This window comes from Chiloscyllium plagiosum, unplaced genomic scaffold (assembly GCF_037043375.1).
Source record: "Chiloscyllium plagiosum isolate Xiang-an unplaced genomic scaffold, Cpla_swu_hap1 HiC_scaffold_2, whole genome shotgun sequence".
In the NCBI taxonomy this organism is placed as follows: Eukaryota; Metazoa; Chordata; class Chondrichthyes; order Orectolobiformes; family Hemiscylliidae; genus Chiloscyllium; species Chiloscyllium plagiosum.
This window is the reverse complement of record NW_028270140.1, coordinates 130,808,236-130,834,163: the sequence shown is the minus strand read 5'-3', so window position 1 is coordinate 130,834,163 and position 25,928 is coordinate 130,808,236. Positions and strand designations below refer to the sequence as shown.

Genomic DNA, 25,928 nt, shown 5'->3' with positions numbered 1-25,928 from the left:
AAAACCTGAAATGTCTTTCAGATGAAGAAATCATTTTACCACCCCTCCTATAGCAACAAGTTCCTTTCTCAGTGCAATCTGTTAAAGTCATTAACTTATTGCAGCTGCTGATCTCATTTAGTTCAATATTAATAACAAAATTATATAATGCCCTCTTGTTCAGGGAGAGGTGAATGCACATATTTATAGGCTTTGAAAAGCCATGTCAATCAATAAAATAACTACCAATAAAAGCTCTGCACTGTCCATGTATGAAATTGAGAGGGGGGGGGGGGGGGGGGGGGGTGGCAAGCTTTGACAGGAAAAAAACTATCTAGTTGTTCAGATGCTTAGACACAGATGGACATTACTAACCTGGGAGTCTATAACATATGACCAATACAGATCTTGTTGTTTATGTATGATTTGAAGACTTGTTTTCTATTTGAGCTAAACAAGGGCAAGAGTTGCTGGAGTTGTTGAAAGTGGACTGTAAATACTGTGACTCATACTTATATTTTGTCCATTCTGACTGAAAACAGAACTTGTATTTTTAAATTTAATGAAAGTTCAGATGAGGCACTTCTGCTGCTTCAGTAAGAGACACTTTTAACTGAAGGCAACAGCTGCGCAAAGGAATTTTGAAGAATATAAAAGAAGATGCAAGATTACGATGAAGCGACTGCGTTTCTGGGAAAATGGGGGCATTATCAAATAACTATTTTCTTTTTGCTCAGCATCGGTATAATCCCAAATGGCTATGTGGGTCTGTCTATGGTGTTTCTGGCTGATACCCCTAAGCACCACTGCCGCCTGTCTAACTCTTCAAATGTGACCTTGGAGGAAAGCTCCTTCACAAATCTGAGTTTATTGCTGCCCATGGTTGATGAGAAAGTGTACAGTAAATGCTCAAGGTTCAAAACTCAGCTTCAAGATGGTTTCAATGAAACAACACTTGAGACGGAGCCTTGTTTGGATGGCTGGGTGTATAGCAAGGACAGATACCTCTCAACCATTGTCAGTGAGGTAAGACAGGTTCATTTGTTTTTGAACATAATTGTACGTGGCTTTGGCTCCTAGCTCTATCATAAGATCCATTTTGTCCTTTTACATTTATTGATAATGATAACAAAGTTGAAAAGTTACTTTTGAGACAGTTATTCCTTTATACTGTTTATTTAGAGATTTCATTGAACATCATTTATGCTGTGTGAGAAATATGCAAGTTACATGGTATTTTACAGTATGAAAACAGGCCATTTGGTCCAAATGCTGATGCTTATGTTTGAGTAGTATGTATGCTTCAGCCCTACTACTCTATTTCACCTTATCAGCAGGGGCTATTATTCCTTTCTGCCTTGTGCCATTTCTCAAGCTTATTAAACGAGATGAATAAGATTATCTTTTGAAATATCTTCCACACTTTATTCACCAGGCATGTTGAGATGCATGGCGAGACAAAAGGACCTGGGCTGTCCTTCTTATCCAGTCAATGATAACAGACAGGCAAGCAATCACGGAGGCAATGGTCTATTCACATTCATTGCAAGAGGATTTGAGTCCAGAAGTAAGGATGTCTTACTATTTTATGCAGGGCTTCGATGAGATCACAACTGGAGTATTGTGTGCAGTTTTGATCACCCTACCTAAGAAAGGATATGCTTACCAAAACATGAGTGCAGAGGTGATTCGTCAGACTGATACCAGGGATGGCAGGACAGACTTATGAGAAGAGATTGGTTCAACTTGGCTTGTATTCATTACAGTTTGGAGGGGTGAGAGGAATCTTATTGAAAACTACACATTCGAACAGATTTGGATAGATAAGATGCAATAGACAATAGACAATAGGTGCAGGAATAGGCCATTCTACCCTTCGAGCCTGCACCACCATTCAATATGATCATGGCTGATCATCCTTTATCAGTATCCTGTTCCTGCCTTATCTCCATAACCCTTGATTTCACAATCCTTGAGAGCTCTATCCAACTCTTTCTTAAATGAATCCAGAGACTGGGCCTCCACTACCCTCTGGGGCAGAGCATTCCACACAGCCACCACTCTCTGGGTGAAGAAGTTTCTCCTCATCTCTGTCCTAAATGGTCTGCCCCGTATTTTTAAGTTGTGTCCTCTGGTTCGGCACTCACCCATCAGCAGAAACATGTTTCCTGCCTCCAGAGTGTCCAATCCTTTAATAATCTTATATGTCTCAATCAGATCCCCTCTCAGTCTTCTAAACTCAAGGGTATACAAGCCCAGTCGCTCCAGTCTTTCAGTGTAAGGTAATCCCGCCATTCCAGGAATTGACCTCATGAACCTACGCTGCACTCCCTCAATAGCCAGAATGTCTTTCTTCAAATTTGGAGACCAGAACTGCACACAGTACTCCAGGTGTGGTCTCACCAGGGCCCTGTACAGCTGCAGAAGAACCTCTTTGCTTCTATACTCAATCCCTCTTGTTATGAAGGCCAGCATGCTATTAGCCTTCTTCACTACCTGCTGTACTGCATGCTTACCATCATTGACTGGTGTACAAGAACACCCAGATCTCCCTGTACTGCCCCTTTACCTACATTGATTCCATTTAGGTAGTAATCTGCCTTCCTGTTCTTGCCACCAAAGTGGATAACCATACATTTATCCACATTAAACTGCATCTGCCATGCATCTGACCACTGACCTAAATTGTCCAGGTCACCCTGTCATCTCCTAACATCCTCATCACATTTCACCCTGCCACCCAGCTTAGTATCATCAGCAAATTTGCTAATGTTATTACTAATACTATCTTCTATATCATTAACATATATTGTAAAAAGCTGCGGTCCAAGTACTGATCCCTGCGGAACCCCCTGGTCACTGCCTGCCATTCCGAAATGGAGCCGTTTATCACTACTCTTTGTTTCCTATCAGCCAACCAACTTTCAATCCAAGTTAGTACTTTGCCCCCAGTACCATGCACCCGAAGTTTGCTCACTAACCTCCTATGTGGGACTTTATCAAAAACTTTCTGAAAGTCCAGGAACACTACATCTACTGGATCTCCCTCGTCCATCTTCACAGTTACATCCTCAAAAAATTCCAGAAGATTAGTCAAGCATGTTTTCCCCTTCATAAATCCATGCTGCCTCTGACCTATCCTGTTACTACTATCCAGATGTGTTGTAATTTCATCCTTTATAATAGACTCCAGCATCTTTCCCACCACTGAGGTCAGACTAACTGGTCTATAATTTCCTGCTTTCTCTCTCCCACCTTTCTTAAAAAGTGGTATAACATTAGCCACCCTCCAATCCGCAGGAACTGATCCCGAATCTATCGAACTCTGAAAAATAATCACCAACGATTTCTCGAGCCACCTCCTTCAGTACCCTGGGATGTAGACCATCAGGCCCCGGGGACTTATCAACCTTCAGACCTAACAGTCTCTCCAACATCAATTCCTGGCAAATATAAATTCCCTTAAGTTCAGGTCCTTCAGCCACTGTTACCTCTGGGAGATTGCTTGTGTCTTCCCCAGTGAACACAGATCTGAAGTATCAATTCAATTCATCTCCCAGACCATCTCCCAGACCATCCATAACCTCATCACCTCAGGGGACCTCCCATCCACCGCCTCCAACCTCATAGTCCCACAACCCCGCACCGCCCGTTTCTACCTCCTGCCCAAAATCCACAAACCTGACTGCCCCGGACGACCCATCGTCTCAGCCTGCTCCTGCCCAACCGAACTCATCTCGGCATACCTCGACACGGTCCTGTCCCCATTAGTCCAAGAACTCCCCACCTACGTTCGTGACACCACCCACGCCCTCCACCTCCTCCAGGATTTCCGCTTCCCCGGTCCCCAACGCCTCATCTTCACCATGGACATCCAGTCCCTGTACACCTCCACCCCCCATCACGAAGGACTCAAAGCACTCCGCTTCTTCCTTTCCCGCCGTACCACCCAGTACCCTTCCACCGACACCCTCCTTCGACTGACCGAACTGGTCCTCACCCTGAACAACTTTTCTTTCCAATCCTCCCACTTTCTCCAAACAAAAGGAGTAGCCATGGGCACCCGCATGGGCCCCAGCTATGCCTGCCTCTTCGTAGGGTATGTGGAACAATCCATCTTCCGCAACGACACTGGCCCCACCCCCCATCTTTTCCTTCGCTACATAGATGACTGTATCGGCGCTACCTCGTGCTCCCACGAGGAGGTTGAACAGTTCATCCACTACACTAACACCTTCCACCCCGACCTCAAATTCACCTGGACAGTCTCGGACTCCTCCCTCCCCTTCCTAGACCTTTCTGTTTCTATCTCAGGCGACCGAATCAACACGGACATCTACTACAAACCAACCGACTCCCACAGCTACCTGGACTACACCTCCTCCCATCCTGCCCCCTGTAAAAACGCCATCCCATTCTCCCAATTCCTTCATCTCCGCCGCATCTGCTCCCAGGAGGACCAGTTCAAAATACGTACAACACAGATGGCCTCCTTCTTCAAGCACCGCAATTTCCCCCCCGACGTGGTCGACGGTGCCCTCCACCGCATCTCCTCCACTTCCCGCTCCTCCGCCCTTGAGCCCCGCCCCTCCAACCGCCACCAGGACAGAACCCCACTGGTCCTCACCTACCACCCCACCAATCTCCATGTACAGCGCATCATCCGCCGTCACTTCCGCCACCTCCAAACAGACCCCAGCACCAAGGATATATTTCCCTCCCCTCCCCTATCAGCTTTCCGTAGAGACCACTCCCTCCGCGACTCCCTTGTCAGATCCACACCCCCCACCGACCCAACCTCCACTCTCGGCACCTTCCCTTGCTACCGAGGAGGTGCAACACTTGCGCCCACACCTCCCCCCTCACTTCTCTCCAAGGCCCCAAAGGAAACTTCCATATCCGCCACAGATTCACCTGCACCTCCACCCACATCATCTACTGCATCCGCTGCAGCCGGTGTGGCCTCCTCTATATTGGGGAGACAGGCCGCCTACTTGCGGAGCGATTCAGAGAGCACCTCTGGGCCACCCGGACGAACCAACCCAACCACCCTGTAGCACAGCATTTCAACTCCCCCTCCCACTCCACCGAGGATATGCAGGTCATTGGACTCATCCACCGCCAAACCACAACAACGCGACGGTCGGAGGAGGAGCGTCTTATCTTCCAACTGGGAACCCTCCAACCACAGGGGATGAACTTGGACTTCACCAGTTTCTTCATCCCCCCTCCCCCCACCTTGTCTCAGCCGAATCCCTCCAGCCCGGCACCGCCTTCCTGACCTGCAGTCTTCTTCTTGACCTCTCCGCCTCCATCCTACTCCGACCTATCACCCTCACCTTGACCTCTTTCCACCTATCACATTTCCAACGCCCCTCCTCCAAGTCCCTCCTCCCTACCTTTTATCTTCTCCTGCTGAACACTCTCTGCTCATTCCTGAAGAAGGGCCTGTGCCCGAAACGTCGAATCTCCTGTTCCCTGGATGCTGCCTGACCTGCTGTGCTGTTCCAGCAATAAAGTTTCAACTCAATTCAATTCTGCCATTTCTTTGTTCCCCGTAATATATTCCCCTGTTTCTGTCTTCAAGAGCCCAATTTTAGTCTTAACCTTTTTTTTTGCCTTTCACATACCTAAAAAAACTTTTACTATCCTCCTTTATATTATTGGCCAGTTTACCTTCATACCTCATTTTTTCTCTGCGTATTTCCTTCTTAGTAATCCTCTGTTGTTCTTTAAAATCTTCCCAGTCCTCCGTTTTCCCACTTATCTTTGCTATGTTATACTTTTTCTCTTTTAACTTTATATGTTTCTTAACTTCCCTCGTCTGCCATGGCCACCCATGCCTCCTCCTAGGATCTTTCTTCCTTTTTGGAATGAACTGATCCTGCAACTTCTGCATTATACACAGAAATATCCGCCATTATTCCTCCACTGTCATCCCTGCTAAGGTATTGCACCAATGAGGTTATTTCTTCTGGTTGAGGAGTCTCCAACCAGGAGACACGATCTCAGGGAATGAGGAAATATTTCTTCACTTAAAAGACAGTGAACTTATGAAATTCATTATCATAGAAGGCTGTGGAGGCCAAAGCCTGGAACATAAGAAAGAAATATACATAAATGATAGATTTTAAAAGCTTTGAGATGTATGGGGTGATACAGGAATATGGCATTGAGATAGATTCTCAGCTATGGTCATCGTGAATGGTGAATCAGGCTTCAAAGGTTGAATGACCTACTTCTGCTCCTAGATTCCACCCTTTCCTATCTGCATAGTCAAATGTGTAGTAATACAGCCAGTAGAGTTAAAGGAAAAGCTGGAAGTGGAGCTTGAAGCTAATGTTGAGATCAGGAATCTTCAGCTCACTGAGCATGTTGATATGACAATGGACTAGAAATGAGAACAGTATTAGAATGGGTGGGCATCATTGGGGGTGGAAGTTGGTGACGATACTTGGGGTATTTGGCATTTTCTACCAGGCATGATGCAATACAACTCTTGACAACATTATCATGGAACCTAGGGTCCACTGGTGCAACACAAGTTTCAACTTAGGCACTTGTCAAATTGTGTTTGGGGGTGCATCAGAGAGACCATAAGATCATGAGACCCCTTGAGTCTGCTCCACCATTCAATAGGATCATGGTTGATCAGACAATCCTGCATTTTCCCTGTAGCACCTGATTCCCTGACTGATCAGGAATCTACCTAGCTCAGCCTTAAAAATACAAAAGGACTCTGACCCAAGCTCTCTGTGGCAAGGAGTTCCAAAGACTTACGACCCTCTGAGAGAATAAATTCCTCCTCATGTCGGTCTTAAGTTGGTACCCCCTTATTCTGAAACTACGCCCTCTGGTCCCTCTCTCCCATGAGAGGAAGCATCCGCTTAGCATTTACACTGTGAAGCCGCTCAAGAATCCTGGATGTTTCAATGACATCACTTCTCATCACTTCTGAACTCCAATGAGTAGACTCCCAAATTGGCATGGATAGAAGATTGGGCAGAGAGGTCAATGGTTTATTTCAGGTTGGCAAAATGTAACAGATGGTATGCCACAGGGATTGGTGCTGGAATTACTTCTGCATACAATTTATATAAACAAATTGAATGAAGGGTCAGAAGGTATGGCTATCAAATTTGCTAATGACACGAAGATAAATAGAAACTAAGTTTGGAGGGAGATTTTTGATGTCTATAAATAGATATAGATGGGTGAAGTGGGTGGACAAAGATCTGGTAAATTGATTATGACATAGGAAAAGGTTAAATTGTTTCAGCTGGAAAAATAAACAAGAAACATATTATCTAAATAGCAAGAGATTGCAGACCCCTGAGGGACAGAGAAATCACTCTCGTGCATGAACTGCAAAAGGTTACTGAAATAACTCCACAGAGGCAGATATCCCATCACCAAGTCATTCTTTATTTACACATGGACGCTAGTCCAACTTCCTCAGAACCAATATTCAGAGTGTCAGAATGTCTGACACTTCTATTTTTATCTGTCAGCCAGGGCTCCCTGAATAGCCCCAATCAGGGAACTCACATTCTATGAAGTCCACCTGGTTGACCTCGTTACAATCACTGCAGTTATATACAAACACAGTCAGCAATGAGAAAAGGTAGTATCAGGGTATCATCCATTTTAAGGGAATTGAATACAAAAATAGGGAGATTATGCTTCTGTTATACAGGACACTGGAGAAATGCACAATATTAATCACCTTATTTAAGGAAGGATGTAACAATATTGGAAACAGTTCAGGGAAGGTTTACGAGACTCATACGTGTAATGGATGTGTTGCCTTATGGGGAAAAGTTGGACAATTAGGCTTGTATCTGTTGGTGCTCAGAAGAACAAGAGGAGACCTGATTGCAATATTTAAGGTTGATGTAGAGAGAATGTTGCCTCTTACCAGAAGATCATAAACTAAATGTCACTTTAAAGTCAGGGATCTCCCATTTAAAATAGAGATGAGGTGAAATGTTTCCTCTTAAATTGTTTTGAGTCTTTGGAATTCTCTTCCTGAAAAAGGTGGTGGTAGCAGAGTCTTTAAATATATTTTAAGGCAGGAGTGGATAAGTTCTTGCTAAGTAAAAGGTTGAAATGTTATCTGGGGTATGTGTATTATAATCAGTTCAGCCATGACCTTATTAAATGGTGGAGTAGGCTTAAGGAGCTAATTCCTGCTCCAAATTAATTTGTTCTTAAATTTTACTGTGTGCTATAGAATAGGAGGGGAGACAATGTTTGAGAGGATTGGTAAGCACTTAGAGTTAATCTTAGAGTACATAGATTGTCCTCATGACTGAGTGAAGGTGTATGTCAATAAGGTTTGTGTGATGACCTGAGATCTACAGAGGTGGACTGTACTCAGCTGTCTAGAAAACCAGAGGTAGGCTGCAGTGTGACAAATTGGGGTGTCTTGGTCTTTTCTGTATCTTTTGGAAGTGGATAGTAAGTTCAGGAATGGTGAAGGGTCACTCCCAGATGGGTGCGTTTCATGTCAGGCCACACCTTTTTGAAGTAGAAGGCAGCTTTTATGGTATAGGAATATGAAGATGATGGATTGCCATTGGTTTAGTTGCAGTCAAAACATTTAGCCATTTTGACAGGTCAGAATTTAGTTTTGCTTCTGACTTGCATTTAGAAAGGCACCTCTACCTGATGTGGCAATGCTTATGTTATATTCTTCGGCAAAAATAAATTAGTTCCGAGAAGGTTCACTAGAGTGATGCATGAAATGTGGATTACCTTATGAAAAAAGGTTAAACAGGCAAGATCTGTATCGTCTGGTGTTTAGGAGAGTCAGAGATCGCATAATTGAAACATATAAGATCCTGAGGGGACTTGACCGGGTGGATGTTGAAAGCATGTTTCCTCTTACGGGAGTATCTAGAACAAGGGGGCATAATTTAAAAATAAGAGTGCGGAGGGTGGGGTGCCCGTTTAAAACAGAGAAGCTTCTTTTTCTCTCTCAGAAGGTTGTTAGTCTTTGGAATTCCCTTCCTCAAAAGACAGATTCTTGAGATATTGTTAAGGCAGAGATGGATGGATTCTTGAGTATCAACGGGGTGAAAAATTATCGGGATACGCATTATGCAGAGTTGAGGTTAAAGTACATCAGCCACAATCTTTATTGAACAGTGTAATAGACTTAAAGGGCTGAGTGGCTTACCCTTCTTCATTGTTCACATGTTATCCCTGTAACAAAGAAAAACTAGAATGTGGGCAATGAAGGACTGCGAGATCCAATTTTATGAGAGCTCAATAAAATATCTAAATATTACATTTTTGGGTATATGCATGCTGGCTAGTAATCTGGGCTATTTGGTTAAAAAGCGTAGCATCCTTCCATTAACACGTAATGTTTTAACTCGCTCAAGTTAAGATGGAGTCTGTTACCTTTGTATCCTCAGGTAACATGCTGCTACACAGTGAGGATGTCATAAGCATATCTTTTAAAGTTGCATATTTTTTAAAAGTATCATCCAAACAGTTTTCAAGATTAACAATTTGAAGTTCAATCTACCACTTGGAGGTTTGAGAACACATCCTGGTCTGATGCTTGTATATCCATCTGCAGAGGTCCATTTTATACTTTGTTACACTTGTTTGACAACTTGGTGGTCTTGGTGCTGGTTATTGTCACTCAACATCAGGGCACAGTCATCATCATTGGTGTATTTTTCCTCACCATCCTTATGCTTGGTCGGTATGCTGTATATCAGACTGAGCTTCTCTTCCTTTACAATGTAGCATTGTGATCAGTATTGATTTTGTATGATCTGGGCTGGTTGCATATTCTAGAAACATTTTCTGATATCCAAGTATTTGGATTTCTAACTTACATTCTTTGTCCTCATTTATGAAAGTTGTCTACCTGCTCATTTACTCTCCTCTAAGTTGAACTGGGGTTGACAATCCAGTCTGCCCTGCTGTTGCACGACGATGCACCGTCGCAAAGTGAAAATCCTGCTTGACATAGTGGCCATAGCTTTGACAATACTGCTGACAATCCTGCCACTACTGGATTGTTGGTATCTACCAAGTAGAAGATTTTGGGAAGACACTATGACCTTGTATTTAACACTACAGTGCGATTGTGCCAATGGATAGACTTGGTGATCTGTTATGCATTGTGGTCTTTTGTATATGTACTGTGAAGCACCACTTGCTGAATTACGTGTCTCAGTGATAATATGTGGCATTAATTTCGATATTAAATTTAACTTTTAAAGTGTATCATCTTGCTTTTTCAGAATATTAATGATTTTAAAAGAGTCTGAATGTCTTAGGCATATGGTGATCATTAATCAGTTAGATTTAGGGTAATTAATGAAAATGATAAGAATCAGTTGGTAACAAAAATTAACAAAACTGGAATAGGCTTATTTTACTAAGATAAGGTATGATTTTCTCCAAGTGGACTGGGAGTAGCTACTTACAGATAAAACTGTATCAGAAACATTCAAAGAGGAAATAGCAAGAGTACAGGGCAAGTAAGTTCCTGTAAACACAAAAGTGGGACCAAGATTGGTGAGCTCTGGAAAAGTGGAGAAAGGTAATGCAGGTACAAAAAAGATAATGCAGGTATAAATGTCAGAGTTTGAGGATGGTGAATCATTAGAAGAAATTAACATTGAGAGAGAGGAAATACAAGAAGTTGAGCAGCCTTAAAAATGGATTGATCTGTAGACCTGGATGGGATGTATCCTAGGCAGGAGAAAGTGAGGTCTGCAGATGCTGGAGATCAGAGATGGAAATGTGTTGCTGGAAAAGCGCAGCAGGTCAGGCAGCATCTAGGGAACAGGAGAATCGACGTTTCGGGCATTAGCCCTTCTTCAGGAATGAGGAAAGTTGGTCCAGCAGGCTAAGATAAAAGATAGGGAGGAGGGACTTGGGGGAGGGGCGTCGGAAATGTGATAGGTGGAAAGAGGTCAAGGTGAGGGTGATAGGTCAGACTGGGGTGGGGGCGGAGAGGTCAGGAAGAAGATTGCAGGTTAGGAAGGCGGTGTTGAATTTGATGGATTTGACTGAGACAGGCTGGGGGGAGGGGCCTCCCAGATGGCCTCCTTCTTCAAGGACCGCAATTTCCCCCCCGACGTGGTCGACGATGCCCTCCACCGCATCTCTTCCACTTCCCGATCCTCCGCCCTTGAACCCCGCCCCTCCAACCGCCACCAGGACAGAACCCCACTGGTCCTCACCTACCACCCCACTAACCTCCATGTACAGCGCATCATCCGCCGCCATTTCCGCCACCTCCAAACGGACCCCACCACCAAGGATATATTTTCCTCCCCTCCCCTATCAGCATTCCGTAAAGACCACTCCCTCCGTGACTCCCTCGTCAGATCCACACCCCCCACCAACCCAACCTCCACTCCCGGCACCTTCCCCTGCAACCGCAAGAGGTGCAAGACCTGCGCCCACACCTCCCCCCTCACCTCCCTCCAAGGCCCCAAAGGAAACTTCCATATCCACCACAGATTCACCTGTACCTCCACACATATCATCTATTGCATCCTTTGCACCCGATGTGGCCTCCTCTATATTGGGGAGACGGGCCGCCTACTTGCGGAGCGTTTCAGGGAACAACTCTGGGACACCCGGACCAACCAACCCAACCACCCTGTAGCTCAACATTTCAATTCCCCCTCCCACTCCACCAAGGATATGCAGGTCTTTGGACTCCTCCATCGTCAGACCACAGCGAAACGACGGTTGGAGGAAGAACGCCTCATCTTCCGGCTAGGAACCCTCCAACCACAAGGGATGAACTCGGATTTCACCAGTTTCCTCATTTCCCCTCCCCCCAGCCTGTCTCAGTCAAATCCATCAAATTCAGCACCGCCTTCCTAACCTGCAATCTTCTTCCCGACCTCTCCGCCCCCACCCCAGTCTGACCTATCACCCTCACCTTGACCTCTTTCCACCTATCACATTTCCGACGCCCCTCCCCCAAGTCCCTCCTCCCTATCTTTTATCTTAGCCTGCTGGACCAACTTTCCTCATTCCTGAAGAAGGGCTAATGCCCGAAACGTCGATTCTCCTGTTCCCTAGATGCTGCCTGACCTGCTGCGCTTTTCCAGCAACACATTTCCATCTCATGTATCCTAGGCAGTTGAGTGAGGCAAGGGAAGAGATATCAGGATTCCTAGTAGTAATTTTCAAATCTCTCTGGTCACAGGTGAGGTGCCAGCAGACTACTGACATTGTTCCATTATTAATGAAAGCGAGAAGAGGATAGATCAGGAAGTTGCAAGCCAGTCAATCTGACCTTGATGGTGGGGAAGATAACTAGAAAGAATTCTGATATAATATCCGCACTTGGGGGTAGAGAGAGAGAGAGAGAGAGAGAGAGCGCGAAATCAGGGATAGCCGGCATACATTTGTTAAAGGAATGTTGTATTTGACAAATTTGATCAATAGATTTGAAGAGATAGCCAGGATTGTTGACAAGGGTCTTTACTTGACTTTAAACAATTTCTCCTTTAACTCGTCTCCTTTCTTTGGGTCCAAGTTGTGGCCATGGGTACCCACATGGGCCCCAGTTATGTCTGTCTCTTTGTCCAGTACATGGAACATTTCTTATTCCAGTCCTACTTTAGCCCCGACCCCCAAATCACTTTCTCCGGTACATCGTTGACATTGTTGAATTTGCTTCCCGCTATCTTCCAGAATTGGAAAAATCAATCAATTTCACTTACAATTTCCACTCCTCTCTCACTTCACCTGGTCTATTTCTGACTCTACCCTTCCTTCACTCGACATCTCTGTTTCCATTTTTGGACATAGACAGCCACCAATATCCATTACAAGCCCACTGACTATCACAAGTACCTAGACTTTACATCCTCACACCCTGCTTTCTATCTCATTCTCCCAATGTCTCATTTCTGTTACACAATTTCTGACAATTCCACCTTCTGGAGAGGGCCTCCGAAACGTCTACATTTTTCCTCAATTGAGAATTCTCCACTACCGTGGAGCCTTTAGCTTTGTCTGACCCATCTCCTGTACTTTGGCCCACATCCCCTCTCTCTCCTCCCACAACAGTGATAGGGACCCCTGGTCCTCATTTACCTCCATTTCTCCAGTTTTCTCCATTTTAATAATGTTACGATTTGAACTTAAATGTTGGGGAAATGATCAAGAAGTTCAAGGATGACATGAAATTTGATAGCATGGTAAATAGTATGGAGGATAGCTACAAATTTCAGGTAATAGCAGTGGATTGATCAGCTTGGCAGAGCAGCTATAAATGGAATTCAACCTGAAATTTACTTGAGGAGGCCAATTAATGTCAAGAATTACACAATAAATGATAGAACCCTAGAAAGTACTAAAGATCAGAGGGACTTCTGTGTGCACATCCACAGGTTCCTGAAGGTAGCAGGGCATATAAATAAGGTGGTTTAGAAGGCATATGATATACTTGATTTTATTAGCAGAGACATAGAACACAAGAGCGGGGAGGTTATGCTGGAACTCTACAAAATGCTTATTAGCCACCACTACAGAACTGTGTACAGTGCTGCTCACCATATTACAGAGAGGATGCGATTGCACAAGGCAGGATGCAGAAGAGATTCACCAGGATGCTGGTTTGGCTAGATTTTTCAGATATGAGAAACAATTGCATAGACTAGGGTTGTTTTCCCAGGAACAGCAAAATTTGAGAGAGAGCCTGATGGCAATGTGTAAGATTATGAAGAGCATAGATATGGTGGATAGGAAAGCACTCTTTCCATGAATTGAAGGGTCAATAACCAGGGAACATAGAGTTAAGGTAAGGTATTGGAGGAGAGATAAAGAGAAATTTTTGTGCTCTGAGGGTGGCGAGAGTTTGGAACCCACTGTATGAAATGACAAATGAATCAGAAAATCTTTTAATGTTTAAGCAGTGGTTAGATTATTACTTGCGTTGCCATAGCCCTATGCGATTTAGGCCAAAAGCTAGAGAATAGGATTAATGTAGTCAGATCAGTATTGACCAGCACAGACTTGATGGTTTGAATGGCCTCCTTTGGTGCTGTATCCAACAATGCAGAACTTTACAAAGACACTGACACATTGGTGGAGTGGGGTGATAGATGACAGATGAAGTTCAAGATGGAGAAGTGTGAGGAATACATTTTCATACAATGCTCATGGAGAGACAATAAAGTATAGGGTACTATTATAAAATATAGGGTATTATTATAAAAGATGTGTAGTAGTGGAGAGACCCAGATGCACATGTTAAAGAGTTAGGATAGTTAGAAAGGTCTGTTAGTAAGGCATATAATATTCTAGATTTCATATTTAGAGACATAGGGGAGAAAGGAAAAAAAAAACAGAAAGTGCTGGAGAAACTCAGCAGAAAAATAGAGTTAACGTTTTAGGTCCCGGGACTCTTGGGGTGGCAGGGTGGCTCGGTGGTTAGCACTGCTGCCTCACAGCATCAGTATTCTGAGTTTGATTCCACTTTGGGCAACTGTGTGGAGTTTGCACATTCTCTCTGTGTCTACGTTAGTTTCTTCTGGGTACTCCAGTTTCCTTCCACAGTCCAGAGATATTCAGGTTAGATGGATTGGCCATGCTAAATTTCCCATAGTGTCCAGGATGTTCAGGCAAGGTGGATTAACCATGGCAAATGCAGGAATGGGGGTGGGTCTGGTTGGGATGCTGGCTGGAGGGGAAGTGTAGTCTCAATGGGCCGAATGGCATGCTTCCACACTGTAGGGATTCTATAATTCTGCATCTGACAAAGCATCACTACACTAGAAAGGTTAACTGTTTTTCTTTTCACAGACAGTGCCAGACCTACTGAGTTTCTCCAGCAGTTTCTCTTTTTGTTTCAGATTTCCATCATCCTCAGTTCTTCCGTTTCATTTTAGAGGCTGAGACTTTATGACCCTGGTCAGACCTTGGCTGGAGTGTTGCGTACAGTTCTGGATGCACCTTACAGGAAGGATGTGAATGCGTTGGAGAGTGCAGAAGAGGTTTATGCTCAGTGGTTAGCACTGCTGCTTCACAATGCCAGGGGTCTGGGTTCGATTCCACCTTCAGGTGACTGTCTGTGTGGAGCTTTTGCACATTCTCTCTGTGTCTGTGTGGGTTTGCTCCGGTTTCCTCTCACTATCCAAAAAGATGTGCAAGTTAGGTGAATTGGCCATGTTAAATAGCCCATAGTATAGGTTGCTAGTCAGGGGTAAATATAAGGTAGGGGAATGGGTCTGGGTGGGTGATTCTTTGGAGGGTTGGTGTGGACTTGTTGGGCCAAAGGGCCTGTTTCCACACTGTAGGGATTCTAATTCTGTAGGTTTTCTAATTCCAATTCGAAATTCAATTCTGAAGAAAGATTGGAGAATTGAGGCTGCTTTCTTTGGAGAGGAGAAGCTGAGGAGATTTGATTGAAGTTTTCAAAATCACGAGGAGTCTGGACAGAGTGGACAGTGAAAAACAATTCCTACACATAAATGAATCGAAAACCAGAGGGTGCAGTTTTAAAGGGTTTGCAAAAGAAGAAAAGGTAGGTTCAGAAAAATCTTCTTCATGCAGTGGGTAGTTAGGGTATGGAATGCACTGCATAGAAGTGTGATAGAGGCAGGTTCAATTGAGGCATTCCAGAGTGCATGGAATGATTATTTAGATAGAAACAATGTGCACGGTAATGGGAAAATGCAGAAGAATGGTACTAAATTAAAGTGCTCAATGAACTACCAGAGAGACAATGGGCCAGATGGCTTCCTTCTATGCCATATCAATCCTGTGATAATGTGTCTGAGAAAGCCTTAATACATGAGTAGATACCACAAGGACTCTGAGGAGAATCTGGAAGATTGCTGAACGAAGATTGAGAGTTACATTAACTGATGAATATTGTATGCTATATGGTAGATCTTTCAAAGTAGATGAAGTTACTATTCTGTTGCCTTCTATCTTGACTTCAATCACTTCCGACACACTGGTCATGACCAGAAAATAGTGACATGTTATGGAAAACACGAGATGAGTTGGCATGGTGGGGAAGGGGAAAGGATGGTGGATGGAGGCATGCATTGGCACTAAAATGGCAAAAGGGATATAGAGGGTCAGGATGGGAACAAGGCCATAGATTGGCATAGGTTGTATAAGGAGTGATGGGGAACAAAGAATAGTATAGGGCATTGTGAGGGGCTGTAGAGGTGCATATCGTCACGCAGAGGAAATGAAATGGAATGTGAATGGCATAGTCATGTATTGAGAGTATGCGGAGGTGGGGAGGAATAAGGTATAAGAGTTCAGAGAAGGAAGGCTTTTTTTTGGATTATTTTGGGGCACAAAATCCAACAATCTCCCTCTCCTTCCAGGATCACCAGGTATGTTTCCTAAAGAGCTTCATCCTGGAACAAAAATCCAACCTTCTGGACCCTTCTCCCTAGGTTGGGTTTGCAAAGCCAGGCAATGTCAGGTCACTGTACTCCTGACCTGGGAGTTAAAACCCAGGATCCATGTCTTCCTTCACTCACAGCTAACACCATCTTTATCACTAATGACTGGCACTCCTGAGCCAGACCCAATGTAGTGGAGCATATTTTTTCACATTTATTGTAACAAATTTCTTGACCACAAATATCAGCTCATTATGCCTGACCAAAACAAAACAACATCATCAATGTCAACATGCCATTCCTGCAAAATGGGTTATTTGGCTAAATTACCTTAAAGTATTTAAATGCATGAATCATGAACTCCCTTTGTATACAAATTGAGCTTACAGCCATTTAGAAGTGATATGAGTGTGAAACAACACTTTCAGCATTGCCAGATACTGTCACTGGCACGAAACCTAGCCCTGTATAATCTTTACGCTTCCTGCTTTTCACCTTTGTGGTTTAGTTTATATTTACAAATTTAAAAAGGGCTACTTTAATGCAAAGTTTTAAAATCTAAAGAACCGTTGCCTATAGTGACCCAGGACTGATCAATTGAAAATTTCAAGATATGAAATGCATTGGGTTCGGATTAGGAATAAGGTGAAGGTTAGCTTCCATAGATGGAGTTAAGATACAGATCAACTATGACATGACTCAATTTCAGAAATGCTCTAAAGGACCTGAGACAGACGGGGTCCATGTGCATGAATCACATTAATTTAACGTGCAGGTACAACAATCAATTGGAAAAACAAATAGCATGAATGCCTTTATTGCAAAGTGATTTGAATACACAAATAAAGCAGTCTGACTGCAACTATATAGGGCTTTATGAAAGTGCACCTCGAATATTAGGTACAGTTTTGGGCTCCTTACCTCATTAAGTTAGTTACTTATAATTACCTGAGAGGGAACACAGCAGTGGATCATAAAGCTGCTCCTTGGATGAGAGAACTGTTCAATAGAGTTGAATTGAGTAGAACACACTTTGTGTTCCTTTAGTGTTAAGAAGTATTCTCTTTGAAATATGTAACATTCTTAAAGGGTAGCCACTTTTGGAATATTGTGTGCAATTCTGGTCTCCTTCCTGTTGTGAAACTTGAAAGGGTTCAGAAAAGATTTACAAGGATGTTGCCAGGTTTGGAGGATTTGAGCTATAGGGAGACGTTGAATAGGCTGGGGCTATTTTCCCAGGAGCATCAGAGGCTGAGGGGTAACCTCATAGAGGTTTATAAAATCATGAGGGGCATGAATAGGATAAATAGGCAAAATCTCTTCCCTGGGGCGGGGGAGTCCAGAACTAGAAGGCATAGGTTTAGGGTGAAAGGGGAAAGATATAAAAGAGACCCAAAAGGCAACTTTTTCATGCAGAGGTATATCTATGGAATGAGCTGCCAGAGGAAGTGGTGGAGGCTGGTACAATTGCAACATTTAAAAGGCATCTGGATGGGTATATGAATAGGAAGGGTTTGGAGGGTCTGGGCGGGTGCTGGCAAGTGGGCCTAGATTGTGTTGGGATATATGGTCGACATGGATGAGTTGGACCGAAGGGTCTGTTTCTGTGCTGTACATCTCTATGACTCTATGACTCTAAATGCTAGCAGAATACTTCCCCTTTCTGGGGAATCTTGACCTTTAATGGGGTCATGGTCTCAGAATAAGGAATCTGATATTTAGGACAAAAATTATGAGAAATTTGTTAACTTAAATGTTTCTGAATCTTTGGGGTTCTCTAACAGCTGTGGATGCTGTGTTGATGAGTAAATTTATAATAGTGGTGAATAAGTGCTTCAGTACTGAGGGAATCAAATGGTATGTGGATTTCGCAGGAGAGTTGGAGGTCATGCAGCCACGATCTAAAGTGGTTAACAGAACTAAAGGGCTGAATGGCCTACTCACATCCCTGTTTGTGATGTTCCTAAGTAAGGGACTAGAATAACTCGTGGCCTTCTCTTGTTTCAGTGCTTCAGTGAAAACAAAGTCTTGAAACTTTATCCCACAGGCATCATTTTGTGTGATCTAAGTGTTTATATTTATGTTTATAAATAAATGCATGATGTTTCTGTAGCACAGCAGAGGCCACGAGCCAGGCTTTCTGTTTTGTGACAAATTCTCTTTCCACAATTTAATTAGCTTGGTGTGAGTTGACTGAGGCATTGGAAAAAAGTTGCTGAACACTGGGTGAATTGGGATAATTCTTGAACTGTTTGATAGAAATTCTTCAAGAGAAACAAGGCAAAAGCCGAATTTTGTGGAGCTCCCTCCTGGATCAGCGTTGGAAGGAAGACTTGTTGGCTGGTTCCTTTCCCTTCGGAGCATTTTTGCGCAGGCAGGATGGCGAGAGTAAGAGAGGGTATGGAGTGGAATGGCTAGCCACAAAGGAGTGGCAGATAGCCAGCCCGATTCATTAAGATCCACTAAAAGCCCAAGCAATGGAAGCCAACCAGGATTTTCTAGTCAGTCTTTAGGTTCTGCCTAGCTTTGGCTGATCTACTGCCTCAGCACCCACACCATCCCCATATTTAATATCTGGAACTCTATCGATCTCTGTCTTGAATATGTTTGACAACTGAGCTTCCACAGCCCTCTTAGATAGAGAATTCCAATGGTAACCACCCTCTGAATGAAGAAGTTTTTCCTCTTCTCAGTTTATTTAATTGACCTACCTCCTCACTGAAATCGTGCCTGACTAATTTATTTAGAGTTTTTCAAGGAGGTCTCAACCTGAATGGATAGAGGGGAACCAGTAGATGTGTTGTATTTGGACTTTCAGAAGACATTTGACAAGGTACCTTACAAAAGGTTAAGCCATAAGATCAGAATCCATGGTTTTGGAGGTAGTACATTGGTATAGATAGAGAATTGGCTAATGAGTAGGAAACAGCAAGGGGGAGAGAAGGGATTTTTTCATGTTGGCAATCTCCGATGTGTGGGGTTCCACAGGAATCAGTGTAGGAACTACAACTGTTTACAACATATATTCATGATTTGGAGGAAGGAAGTGAATGCAAACTATCCAAACTTGCAGATGACACAAAAATAGTTGGAAAAGCAATTATGTAAAAGATACAAGCAGTTTATAGATACATATTGACAGGTTACTAAGTGGAATAAAAGTAGGGAAATATAGTAAAATGTGGGAAAATATGAAGTTGTTCATTTTGGAAGGGAGAACAAAAGAAGAGAGTATTATTTAAAATTGAAAAAAACTGCAGAAAGCTGCAAAGCAAAGGGACTTGTGCATGAAACACAGAAAGTTAGCACAAAGGTACAGCCGATAGTCAGGAAGGGTAATGGAATATTGGCCCTTGTTTCAAGAGGATTGGAGTAGAGGAATAAGGAAATCTTATTGCAACTGCACAAAGTGCTGGTGAGGCAATATCTGGAGTACCATGAGCAGTTTTGGTCTCCTTATTTAAGGAAAGACATTATTTCATTGGAGCCAGTTCAGAGAAGGTTGACTAAGAAGATCCCTGGTATGGAGGGATTGTCTGATGAGCAAAGGTTAAATCAGTTGGGACTCGACTCAATGGAGTTGAGAAGAATGAGAGATGATCTCATTGAAGCATACAGGATGTTAAGGGGCTTGAAATGGTAAATACTGAGAATATGGGCGTGTCTAGCATCAGAGGGCGTAGCCTTAGAATAAAAAGGTCCATTTTAAGACTGAGATGAGGAGGACTTCCTTCTTTCAGAAGGTTGAGAGCCTTTGGAACTACTTGCTACAGAGAGATATGGACGGCAGAGTCGTTGTGTACATTTAACACAGAGATGCAGACTCCTGAATAGCACAAAACTCACAGGTTTTAGGAAAAGGGCAGGACTGTGGACATCAGGAATGTCTGATTGACCAGGATCCTGTTGAATAGCAGATCAGGCTCGGGTGGGGGTGGGGGCAAACATTCTGTTTTATGTCAAATAATATCCTCAGTATTTGTAATGTTTCACTGACATTTGGTTCCATTATGACAAAGGCATGTGCTGATTTTCCGATACACCTGAGGGTCTCTGCCTCCTGGACCTTTGGGTTTCATGTTAGCTGGTTTGGTGGATTGGTACTTGGAACTACGATGTTGTGGCCATCACGGAAACGTGGATAGAAGAGGGACAGGAATGGTTGTTGGAGGTTCCTGGTTACAGATGTTTCAGTAAGATTAGGGAGGGTGATAAAAAAGGAGGGGGTGTGGCGTTGCTAATTAGAAATGGTATAACGGTTGCAGAAAGGCAGTTCGAGGGGGATCTGCCTTTGGAGGTAGTATGGGCTGAAGTCAGAAATAGGAAAGGAGCAGTCACCTTGTTGGGTGTTTACTATAGGCCCCCCAATAACAGCAGAGATGTGGAGAAACAGATTGGGAAACAGATTTTGGAAAGTTGCAGAAGCCACAGGATAGTAGTCATGGGTGATTTCAACTTCCCAAATATTGATTGGAAGCTCTTTAGGTCAAGTAGATTTGACGGGGCGGTGTTTGTGCAGTGTATCCAGGAAGCTTTTCTAACTCAATATGTAGATTGTCCGATCAGAGGGGAGGCCATATTGGATTTGGTACTCGGTAACGAACCGGGACAAGTGATGGGCTTGTTAGTGGGTGAGCATTTTGGTGATTGTGACACAATTCTGTGATTTTCACCTTGGTTATGGAGAGAAATAGGTGTGTGCAACAGGGTAGGTTTTACAATTGGGGGAAGGGTAAATACGATGCTGCAAGACAGGATCTGAGGAGCATAAGTTGGGAGCAAAGGCTGTCAGGGAAGGATATCATTGAAATGTGGAACTTTTTCAAGGAACAGATACGACAGGTCCTTGATATGTATGTACCTGTCAGGCAGGAAAGAGATGGTCGTGTGAGGGAACCTTGGTTGACGAAGGAGGTTGAATGTCTTGTAAGGAGGAAGAAGGAGGCTTACATAAGATTGAGGAAACAAGGTTCAGACAGAGCGTTGGAGGGATACAGGATAGCCAGGAGGGAGCTGAAGAAAGGGATTAGGAAAGCTAAGAGAGGGCAAGAAAAATCTTTGGCAGGTAGGATCAAGGATAACCCCAAGGCCTTTTATGCATATGTGAGAAACATGAGAATGACGAGAACGAGGGTAGGCCCGATCAAGGACAGTAGTGAGAGACTGTGTATTGAGTCGGAAGAGATAGGAGAGGTCTTGAATGAGTACTTTTCTTCAGTATTTACAAATGAGATGGACCGTATTGTTAAAGAGGAGAGTATGAAATGGACTGGTAAGCTAGAAGAGATACTTGTTAGGAAGGAAGATGTGTTGGGCATTTTGAAAAACTTGAGGATAGACAAGTCCCCCGGGCCTGACGGGATGTATCCTAGGATTATGTGGGAAGCAAGAGAGGAAATTGCAGAGCCATTGGCAATGATCTTTTCGTCTTCACTATCAACGGGGGTGGTACCAGGGGACTGAAGAGTGTTGAATGTTGCACCCCTGTTCAAAAAAGGGAATAGGGATAACCCCGGGAATTACAGGCCAGTTAGTCTTACTTCGGTGGTAGGCAAAGTAATGGAAAGGGTACTGAGGGATAGGATTTATGATTACCTGGAAAGACACTGCTTGATTAGGGACAGCCAGCACGGATTTGTGAGGGGTAGGTCTTGCCTTACAGGTCTTATTGAATTCTTTGAGGAGGTGATCAAGCATGTGGATGAGGGTAGAGCAGTGGATGTAGTGTATATGGATTTTAGTAAGGCATTTGATAAGGTTCCCCATGGTAGGCTTATGCGGAAAGTCAGGAGGCATGAGATAGTGGGAAATTTGGCCAGTTGGATAGAGAACTGGCTAACCAGTCGAAGTCAGAGAGTGGTGGTAGATGGTAAATATTTAGCCTGGAGCTGCAAGTGGAGTTCCGCAGGGATCAGTTCTGGGTTCTCTGCTGTTTGTAATTTTTATTAATGACTTGGAAGAGGGAGTCAAAGGGTGGGTCGGTAAATTTGCAGATGATACGAAGATTGGTGGAGTTATGGATAGTGAGGAGGGCTGTTGTCGGCTGCAAAGGGACTTAAATATGATGCAGAGCTGGGCTGAGGAGTGGCAGATGGAGTTCAACCCTGTCAAGTGTGAGGTTGTCCATTTTGGAAGGACAAATAAGAATCTGGAATACAGGGTTAATGGTAGGGTTGTTAGTAAGGTGGAGGAGCAGAGGGATCTTGGGGTCTATGTTCATAGCTCTTTGAAAGTTGCCACTCAGGTGGATAGAGCTTGTAAGAAGGCCTATGGTGTATTAGCGTTCATTAGCGGAGGGATTGAATTCAAGAGTCGTGAGGTGATGTTGCAGCTGTACAGGACCTTGGTAAGGCCACATTTGGAGTATTGTGTGCAGTTCTGGTCGCCTCACTTTAGGAAAGGTGTGGAAGCTTTGGAGAGGGTGCAGAGGAGATTTACCAGGATGTTGCCTGGAATGGAGAATAGGTCATATGAGGATAGGCTGAGAATGCTAGGCCTTTTCTCATTGGAACGACGAAGGATGAGGGGTGACTTGATAGAGGTTTATAAGATGATGGGGGAATAGATAGAGTAGACAGTCAGAGACTTTTTCCCTAGGTACAACAGAGTGTTACAAGGGGACATAAATTTAAGGTGAAGGGTGGAAGGTATAGGGGGAATGTCAGGGGTAGGTTCTTTACCCAGAGAGTGGTGGGGGCATGGAATGTGCTGCCTGTGGGAGTGGCAGAGTCAGAATCTTTGGTGACCTTTAAGCGGCAATTGGATAGGTACATGGATAGATGCTTAAGCTAGGACAAATGTTCGGCACAACATCGTGGGCCGAAGGGCCTGTTCTGTGCTGTATTGTTCTATGTTCTATGTTCTATGTTCTATGTTCTATGGTTTGACTCTGTTATGGACTAGGCCAGACCACCCAAAACATTCTCGAGCAGGCAACCCAGACCATAACTTTGCAATTTGTTTCAGTAAGTGTACAGTGAAAATTATCCAGAGTAAGCTAGCTAGGTTGACTATCAGGTTTTAAAACAGACAAAAATGTATTCACAAATTTACACACAAGAAACACAAAGAACAGCATAATGTACGCCTACACAACTCAGTCTATCCAAACTAGACTCAATTATGCTGTTCCGAATATACATAACAGTCCCAGTAAGCAAACCCGCCTAGAAAAAAGTACAAATGGAACAGATGCTTACACGTTGAAGTTAGAAAGGCAGAAGGAGAGAGAGAGGTTCCACACAGCTGAACTCCTAACTAGTTCTGGACTGAACTGCTCAGCTAATGAGCTGACCACTCCCCTTCCATTGTGCAGGTCACTTCTAAAACATGACCGCTTTGGCCTGAAGTCTCATCTGTTTACATATAAACAAAAGGCCTCTCAACATCCTTTTCATCTCTGTACCAAGCTAGTCTAATCGGAGCCTGGCCTGTTTACGAACCCTCTGAAAAATAATCGAGGACACAATATCTTTGAAAAAAGGAACAGCTTTTAGCAAAAAAGGGACCAGCTTTGTAGCACCTCCCCCCTTAATAAAAATGAACCATCAATATCAAAAGATGGCTTCATTTTTAAAACCCTTCAGAAACAAACTGTTAGTACTCTAAACACACATATACACTACACTAACTATACACATGCAAGCATGTACAACTACATGCGAGTTCAGGCCGTGGCACACCTGTCACCGAACATCTCCGTATCTCACTCGAACCTCAATAACGCATCGACAATCATGTTTTTGTGACCTGCCACATGCACAATTGTCAAATTGATTGGTTGCAACAACAAGCTCCATCTAAACAGTCTGGGAATTTTGGCCTTAAACTTTCCCACAAATGTCAATGGGGTATGATCAGTGTATACGATTGTCTCAGATGCATTGCTGGTAATATAAACACTGAAATGTTGTAATGCCAACACCAAGCTTAAAGTCTCTTTCTCTACTGTTGAATATTTCTGTTGATGAACGTTCAACTTCCTGGAAAAAATACCCGATGGGTCTTTCTATTCCCTCGTCATCCTCCTGCGGGAGCACCGCACCGAGCCCTACATCACAAGCATTCTTAGCCACCTTGAAAGGTTTTGTGTAATCTGGATGGCTAATATTGGGGCAGTGTTTAATAGTTTTTACGCTGTCAAATGCCTTTTGATGGTCCACTGTACACTGAAGCTGCTTGCCCTTTTTTAACAATTTGGTGAGTGGAGCAGCTACACTGCTAAAGTTCAGCACAAACTTTCAGTAAAATCCACTCAATCCACTCAACCATAGTACTGCTTTTCTCATCGACTGTGTGGGAAATTCCCCAATTACTTTTGTTTTCGCATCCAGTGGGGTCATTTGTCTATGTACAATAACATGGTCCAGGAAGGTGACTTGGGCTTGACAAATTCACTTTTAGCTAGGTTTACTACCAAGCCTGCTTTCCAAAGTTGATTGAACAAACCTGATAAACGCTGAAAATGTTCCTTCCATGAGTGACTAAAAATCATCAATACACACACCACACAGTTGGGTAATCTGGCAATGGCCTTATTAGTCAGTCTCTGAAATGTGGCTACATCGTTTTTCATACCAAATGGCATGATTTTGAACTAATATAGTCCATTTGGCATTACGAAAGCCAAAATGGCCTTTGCTCTCTCTGACAGAGGTACTTGCCAGTAGCCTCTGAGCAGGTCCAACTTAGAAATGTAAGTTGTTTGTCACACTTTATCGACACAGTCCTCCAACTGTGGAATTGGATATGCATCAGTCTTTGTAACGGTGTTGACCTTGCGATAGTCCACACATAATCTTTGGGTACCATCTGGCTTTGGCACCATTACTATGGGTGAGCTCCAGTCACTGTAACTCACTTCGATTATTCCATCTTGGAGCATGCGCTCTATCTCCTTCTGACTCTGTGCCAACTTTAGAGGGTTATGCCCATGAGGATGTTGCTTATTCAGAACAGCATCTCCTATCTCTACATCATGCACAATTAGGTTAGTACTTCCCAGTTTATTTCTGCATATCTCCCCATGTGATAGCAATAACTCTTTCAGGTCATTTTGATTTTCTTGTGGAAGGTAACTCAATAATTTATCCCAATGTTTGACAACTTCCTCATTGTCCAGTTTCATTTGAGGAATGTCCAATTCAGAATCCTCTGAACTTGGTTCTTCCTTCTGTGCTATAATCATTAACACTTTCTCCTCTTGCTTTCCTTCCCTATCAAAATACCTTTTGAGCATATTTACATGACACACTGTGTGAAATTTCTTCCTGTCTGGAGTCCTCACCAAACAGTTTACCTCACTCAATTTCCTCTCAATTTGATACGGTCCACTAAACCTTGTTTTTAAAGGCTCACCTATAACTGGAAGTAACACTAATACCTTAAGCCCAATTTCAAAATTGCGAACTTGAGATTTCTTATCCGCTTCCTATTTCATTGTGCACTGTGATGCTTTTAAATGCTGTCTAGCCAACTCTCCAGCTTTATTTAATCGTTTGCTAAAATTTGACACATGGGTGGTCTCTGAATCCTGACTTATTAATTTCTCCTTAAACAATTTTAGCAACCCTCCTACTTCATGCC

The 25,928-nt window shown here is 43.5% G+C and overlaps 1 protein-coding gene across 4 annotated transcripts in view; it reads left to right on the top strand.

The window, feature by feature from the left end:
* Positions 1-356: 356 nt before the first annotated feature.
* LOC122557630 (organic cation/carnitine transporter 2-like) overlaps positions 357-25,928 on the top strand; it is a 178,126-nt gene continuing 152,554 nt past the window's right edge. For all 4 annotated transcript variants that reach the window (XR_015750936.1, XM_043705422.2, XM_043705427.2 and 1 more), the window contains exon 1: positions 357-1,005. Coding sequence is in view for 3 of the 4 variants with exons in the window: in XM_043705422.2 (XP_043561357.1) it covers positions 640-1,005 (366 nt within the window). In the remaining variant the exon portion in view is untranslated. The remainder of the gene's footprint in view (positions 1,006-25,928) is intronic.